This window comes from Scylla paramamosain, unplaced genomic scaffold, assembly GCF_035594125.1.
Source record: "Scylla paramamosain isolate STU-SP2022 unplaced genomic scaffold, ASM3559412v1 Contig2, whole genome shotgun sequence".
Taxonomy (NCBI): Eukaryota; Metazoa; Arthropoda; class Malacostraca; order Decapoda; family Portunidae; genus Scylla; species Scylla paramamosain.
The window spans coordinates 605,713-612,858 of NW_026973667.1; the positions used below are offsets into that span (position 1 = coordinate 605,713).

General features: G+C 42.1%; 1 protein-coding gene across 2 annotated transcripts; it reads left to right on the plus strand.

Annotated features, from left to right (window-relative positions):
* The first annotated feature begins 1,768 nt into the window (after positions 1–1,768).
* LOC135096102 (pre-mRNA-splicing factor CWC22 homolog) lies at positions 1,769–6,931 on the plus strand. 2 transcript variants are annotated; one of them, XM_063997362.1, is made up of 9 exons: positions 1,769–2,051; positions 2,501–2,607; positions 2,981–3,132; positions 3,298–3,476; positions 4,136–4,441; positions 4,768–4,945; positions 5,130–5,342; positions 5,547–5,665; positions 5,918–6,931. In XM_063997362.1, the coding sequence occupies exons 1-9, from the start codon at positions 1,887–1,889 to the stop codon at positions 6,236–6,238; spliced, it is 1,740 nt and encodes a 579-aa protein (XP_063853432.1). In that variant the 5' UTR covers positions 1,769–1,886; the 3' UTR covers positions 6,239–6,931. The 2 variants fall into 2 exon arrangements, with proteins under 2 accessions (XP_063853432.1, XP_063853431.1); XM_063997361.1 differs by having other exon boundaries at positions 1,771–2,051; positions 5,544–5,665.
* The last annotated feature ends 215 nt before the right edge of the window (positions 6,932–7,146 follow it).

Consider the following 7,146-nt stretch of genomic DNA (forward strand, 5'->3'; position numbering starts at 1 on the left):
ATGGGCGTACAAGGGAGGACATAAGAGGGCAACGAGACGGAGCAACAGCGTACACCCACCCCTCACCGAGGCCTGGGCCACACTGATATTCCTGAGCATCGCCAGGCGTATTGTTTTCGGGTGTACAAATCTCTAATTTATCCTACAGGCTGTTTTAATTCAATATTTTAGCATGAAAAAAGCTTCTGTATATTTCTATGGGTAATTTCTTTGGTATTTATGCTTTGTAAGGGTATATTTGAATTTCAGTTATCATTGCTCCAGGATAAGATTACTGATAATGACAAGACTCTCCGTAACTAAACGTATATTAAGGAAAAGTCAGAGAGGAACTTAAATAAGGTATAACAAATAAAATATCGGAACCAAAATTAGTTGAGGTACAATAAAACAAAACTAAGAAAATACTTGAACTCCAAAATACAGGAAATCAATGGATAATATATATAAACCACATATAAAAAAAAATAACTGCAATAATTTATCAACATGGCATAAATTAATAAAAACAAACTCCGGATATAAATAAACAAAATATTTTAACCCCGCGATCCCTGAATGCTTCGGTGATGTAAACAAAACATCACCCGTCTGACAGCTATGCATCAATAAATTAACAAAGCAACCTTACTGCCACATTATATACAACTTACTAGCAATATTAACCAAGGAGAAAATTAGTTGCCTACTTTCCTGTATTACCGCGACTTAAAACATAATTCATTTGTTATAGTAATTTTTTTTTTTCTATTTTCATAACCATTTCAGTATTTTTCCTATCTTTCCACAAATTTGGCTAGTTAGTGAAGAATATTTATGCCCAGAGTGGCGTGACCGTCCGCTGTGTCACTGTAGGGCGTTACCAAAGGGCGCCACCGTAGGGCGTAAGCAAAGGGGGTCACAGGAGGGGTCATCCAGGGGGGCACCCAAGCATAGGATTGGTGGAAAAAAAAAAAGTTTGGCATATTTAGAAGGCTATATTTGAAGTGACAGGTTTTTAAAAGGTGTTTTTTTACGGTTTAGTGACAGATTAACAAGATTTCTATACTCAAAAGGCTCTAGTTGAAGTGACGCGGGTTTTTAAGGGTGTTTTTACGGTTCTAGTAAAAAACTAACAAGATTTCTTTATTCAAAAGGCTCTAGTTGAAGTGACACGGGATTTTAAGGATGTTTTTACGGTTCTAATGAAAGATTAACAAAATTTCTACACTCAAAAGGCTCTAGTTGAAGTGACGCGGGTTTTCAAGGGTGTTTTTACGGTTCTAGTGACAGATTAACAAGATTTCTTCACTCAAGTCTCTCACACAAGGAAGACATGCAGAATCCTTCCTCTCTCTCTCTCTCTCTCTCTCTCTCTCTCTCTCTCTCTCTCTCTCTCTCTCTCTCTCTCTCTCTCTATGTCTGTCTCTCTATTCTTTTTTTATCATTATTGGAAGAAGCGAGTGTATTTAACAACAATGAACTTTTTTTTCAAAGTTCCTTTAATATTTATTTATCTCTGCCATTATTTTCATTTAATCTCCCTTCTTTTTCTTTATAAACTGAAAAACTTTCAAACAAAAAGCAAAAAAAATTCAAGACACGTAGCTCCCAAGACCAGCTCCTTGCATTATTTTCCTTGTATCTCCTCACCCTGGCTTTACACAACCACCAAAATCACCACAAATATAGTCAACACCACCATTTATCCATCCCCACCCTTATCTGCCCTTAATCTCCCTTTATTCTCGCGATTTATCGAAAAAAAAACATTAAGCCCGTATCCCCTCAGGACAAGCACTCCGGGTCGGCTCTGAGTTCCCGCATCTCCTGAGCCTATCTCGGCCCCCTGACTAGGCCCTCTCCCGGCTTACATTTTTCGATCTCCTAGGCCTATTTGCACCCCAATGGCCGCGCGGGGAGGCCTAGGCGGTGCAGGCTTCACTAATCTCAAGATCCAGGTGGCAAATGATCTGCGGGAGGAGGAAGAGGAAGAGGGAGAAGTGATGGAAGAAATGGAAGAGGGTGAAGCTAGTGACGAGGAAGTGGAAGTGAATGTTGTGATAGAAGCAGTAAGTGGTCACTCTCTGTACTATCAGTGCTACTATTGCTACTATTTCTACTGGTGTTGGTAGTTCTCGTGGTTTTAATAGTGCGGATAGTGTTAAATGTGAAGTGCTATCACCACCACCACCACCACCACTACTACTACTACTATTACGAACTGGTCTTCACTATTATCGAGGAGTTATCCGTACTATTACTACTACTACTACTATTTCAACTACTACTACTACTACTATCGCTATTACTATGACCTCAGCTTTGCCAGGGGAGGGGAGGGGGGCAGTAGACCTTGGTTACGTTAGGTTAGGTTAGGTTAGCCACACACACACACACACACACACACACACACACACACACACATACACACACACACACACACACACACACACACACACACACACACACACACACACACACACCTGCCTTGTTTAATCCTCCACATCCCTCCACATAGGCCTCCACCAAGCCCCCTGTTCAGGAGAGGCTGCGGCGTCCTGGAGTGGTGACTGCCCCCCGCCGGCCCCCCCCTGACCCAGAGGAAGTGGCCAAGCTGTACAGAAGGTGAGAGAGAGAGAGAGAGAGAGAGAGAGAGAGAGAGAGAGAGAGAGAGAGATTTAGATGTGTTTGTATGAAAATTAATCATGATATCACACACACACACACACACACACACACACACACACACACACACACACACACACACACAGAGAGAGAGAGAGAGAGAGAGAGAGAGAGACACAAAACAAAACACACACACACACACACACACACACACAGAGAGAGAGAGAGAGAGAGAGAGAGAGACACAAAACAAAACACACACATACACACACACACACACACACACACTCTGACACCCCAAACACCCCCAAAACAACCCCCAAAACACCCCAAAACACCCCACAACCTAACCTAACCTAACCTTCACCCACAGCTTAGGGGTGACAGAACAGGATTTCCTCTCGGGGCACTACAGGGGCGACGCTCTGCATGTGTGTGGAGCAGAAGCCCTCGCAACCCATGACCTCCACCGTTACTTCAGCAGCTTCGCGCCCCTGGAGGTGGAGTGGGTGTCGGAGGGTGCCTGTAAGTGTGTCGCGGAATGGGGCCTTGTTGGGTGTCGAATAGGGGGTAGTTGAGGTTGTTAGAGTGAGTTAGAGGGTGCTTATGTGTCTATTGTTATATTAAATTTGTGTTTTTATTTGTTTATATACTTAACTTAACATTTCTCTCTCTCTCTCTCTCTCTTAGGCAATGTCCTCTGGGCCGACACAGAGGGGCCTATCCACGCCCTCTTAGGCCTATCCTGCGCCATACAGCCTACCAGCCATAGGGGGGAGGGGGACCAGCCGCGCCACCCTCGCCACAGTTCAAAAGGGAAAAAGACTATTACTACTACTACTATTACTACTGGTACAAAAAATAGAAAGGTTAGTGGTGTTGTAATAGTAGTAGTAGTAGTAGTAGTAGTAGTAGTAGTAGTAGTAGTAGTACCATCTTCAACCCTTTAACTGTTTATCCCAGGACTAATTGCAATGATAAAACACTAAGTCAACAACAAAGCACAATAATATAGAAAAAAAACTAAATATAACTTAAAAAAACACAAATTAAACCAAAACATTACATATCACACACATTTTTACGACCCACAATTCACGGCAGCGTTTCCCGGACCCCTGACACACCAAAAGCCTACAATTTAAACGTAATTTCACCTTACCACGTAAATTAAACATGAACGTCACAAATCACATACATTTTTACGACCCACAATTCACAGCAGAGTTTCCCCGACCCCTGACACACCAAAAGCCTACAATTTAAACGTAATATTGACCTTACCACGCAAATTAAACACGAACGTTACAAATCACACACATTTTTACGACCCACAATTCACGGCAGCGTTTCCCGGACCCCTGACACACCAAAAGCCTACAATTTAAACGTAATATTCACCTTATCACACCAATTAAACAAAAAACATTACAGATATTTAAGTTGTTCGCGCATCGGCAAGTTCGCGTACTTTAAACTCCCCCGGCTTTAAATTCCTGCCATATTTGCATTTATATTTTTATTCCAGATGGCCAGGAGAGAACAACAACAACAACAACAACAACAACAACAACAACAACAACAGCACAGAAGGAAAGAGGAAGAAAAGAAGAAGATTAAGAAGAAGAGAAGTAGAAGTGTATCCAGCAACAGCAGCAACAGTAGAAGCTCTTCCTCCTCCTCCTCCTCCTCCTCTTCCTCGTCTTCCTCCTCCTCCTCCTCCTCCTCCTCGTCTTCCTCTTCTTCCAGTGAAAGTGACACCAGCTGCTCATCGGAAGGGAAGAAGAAGAAGAAGAAGAAGAAGGGGAAGATAGAGAAAATGGATTTGGAGGAGGTTAGTGCTCTCTCTCTCTCTCTCTCTCTCTCTCTCTCTCTCTCTCTCTCTCTCTCTCTCTCTCTCGTGTCCACTTTTCCCCATCAGAAAATGTAGATAACTTGAAATTTCCTTTAAAAACCTAAATTTTTGGCCATTTCTCCCTAAAATACCTTATAAAACTCAATATTTAAAATCCCTTTGTAAATAAACACACCCAAAACACACCCAAACACCCCCAAAACACCAAAAAACACACAAAAAACACACAAAAAAAACCCAAAAATTAAACTTACAAAAATTGAACAGTACCCCTTAAAACTAAAAATTTTCTCTGACGTCCCCAGGCATCAGTGAGTGCCGCAGAGGTGCCCATACCAGTGCCAGCGGGCCGGTGGAGGCTGGGGGTGCCGTGCCCTCATGCCAAGGCCTTACTTATGCGGTTCGCTTTGAGGAACGACAAGAAAACGGGGGCCGAATTAAAGGGAAACTCCTCCAAACTGAGTGTGCGGCCTGGCTTGCAAGGTGGGTAGCTGTAGTAATAGTAGTAGTAGTAGTAGTAATAGTAGTAGTAGTAGTAGTAGTAGTAGTAGTAGTAGTAGTAGTAGTAGGAAGAGAAGAAGGAAGATAATTGCAGTAGTAGTAACAACAACAACAACAATAATGACAACAAACATTATCTTAACTAAAACCCCTTTTATTCCCACAGGGGGCGGACTGCTGAGCGAGAACGGGCGTCGAAGGCTGAGGGAGGCCCAGGAGAAGAGAGTGGCGGAGATTGGGGGTGCTTGGGGGGGCGGGGAGGGGCTGGGAGAGACCAAGAACCCCTGGGGAGACTTAGCGTTGAACTGGGGAAGAAGAGAGAGTCAGGAAGGAGATACTTTCAATTACCAAGCCCTCCTGACCCAGCATAGGGAGAGATGTGAGTGAGAGAGGGAGAGAGAGAGGGAGAGGGGTGTGGGGAGGGTGTGGGGGTGTCTGGGTGGCTCTAGGGGGGGTGGGGTGGGAGGGAGAGGCTGTGAAAGAGAGGGGAGTGAGAAATTATTTTGTGTGAAAGAGAGAGAGAATTATTATTATTATTATTATTATTACTATTTACTCATCTCTTCCTCCTCTTCTTCAGCAGTCGGAGTCAAGAGGAAGAGGATCGACAGTGAGGAGGAAGAGGAGGAGGAGGAGGAAGAGGAGGAACAGGAAGACAGCGAAGATAGTGATGGTGTGGTGCCCTGGAAGACAAGAATAAAGGTGAGCTATCTCTATCTCTCTCTCTCTCTCTCTCTCTCTCTCTCTCTCTCTCTCTCTCTCTCTCTCTCTCTCTCTCTCTCTCTCTCTCTCTCTCTCTCTCTCTCTCTCTCTCTCTCTCTCTCTGAACCACCAGCATGACAAATCGCAAACCATCACCTCCTCTTCTTATTCCCCTTCTCCTGCCCTTCTCCCCCATTCCCCACCCCCCATCCCCCTACACCCAATCCCTAACACCCCCCTCCACCCCCCCAGGTGCCGAGGATGCGGATGTACGCAGACGCAGAGCAGAAACGGAGAAAAACGAAAACCACAGCGAAAAATCCTAGCAGCCAGCCGAGGAGGTCTGACGTACGCCAGCGTTTGGGAGGAAGAGGAGGAGGAGGAGGGGGAGGAAGGGCTGGAGGAGGTGTGGGAGGGGTGAGGGAACGGCTAGGGGTAGGTGGGAGGGCCGGGGATAGGGGACCTGTTGATTTACGAGCGAAATTGTCAAGTCAACGAAAATTGCAGAGGGGGTTGAAGGAAGGTCCCCTGAACAGGAATCGTCTTTCGCTCTCTTGCCCAGACGAGGACTGAGAGAGAGAGAGAGAGAGAGAGAGAGAGAGAGAGAGAGAGAGAGAGAGAGAGAGAGAGAATGAGAGACTTTTGAAGATTTTATGAGAGAGAGAGAGAGAGAGAGAGAGAGAGAGAGAGAGAGAGAGAATAACTTGGCTCATTATTATTATTGTTATTATTATTATTATTATTATTATTATTATTATTATTATTATTATTATTATTATTATTATTATTATTATTATTATTATTTTCTTGATTTTTTTTAACCCTAAGCTACATTAATTAATATTTTAGAATTAATTTAACTTTTATTGTGTTCATGAGAGAGAGAGAGAGAGAGAGAGAGAGAGAAAGAGAGAGAGAGAGAGTAATGTAACAAATAATAATACAAATATGAAAAATGTAATTCTTAAGATAGTTCTTTTAAGATTACAAAAGTTTCATACAATATTTTTTTTTTTCCTTTAAGAATAATTACTTTATTTTATCTTTTAATTATTATTTTATTTTGATTATTATATTTTTATTGATAGTTTTCATCATGTTTTTTTTTACTTTTGAATTATTTATTTTTTTATTTTTATTATTATTTTTATTATTATTATTATTATTATTATTATTATTATTATTATTATTATTAACGAGTGTACAATGTAAAAAATATAATGATTAATTGTAATAGTGTAAAATACAGTGACATTATTCTGGGTATTATCGACTTTCATTCACACACACACACACACACACGTTCCTTTAGGTTTATGGTCAAGAAAAAAATAAACACACACACACACACACACACACGTTCCTTTAGATTCCTTTAGGTTTACGGTCAAGAAAAAAAATAAACACCGTTCCTTTAGATTCCTTTAGGTTTACGGTCAAGAAACACACACACACACACACACGTTCCTTTAGGTTTACGG

Excerpts from the sequence above, each read along its gene's own strand:
- LOC135096102 (XM_063997361.1), top strand. The coding sequence starts at position 1,887 with ATGGCCGCGCGGGGAGGCCTAGGCGGTGCAGGCTTCACTAATCTCAAG. Across the intron at positions 2,608-2,980 it reads GTGGCCAAGCTGTACAGAAG|CTTAGGGGTGACAGAACAGG; the intron begins GTGAGAGAGAGA and ends CTTCACCCACAG. Across the intron at positions 4,946-5,129 it reads TGTGCGGCCTGGCTTGCAAG|GGGGCGGACTGCTGAGCGAG; the intron begins GTGGGTAGCTGT and ends TTATTCCCACAG.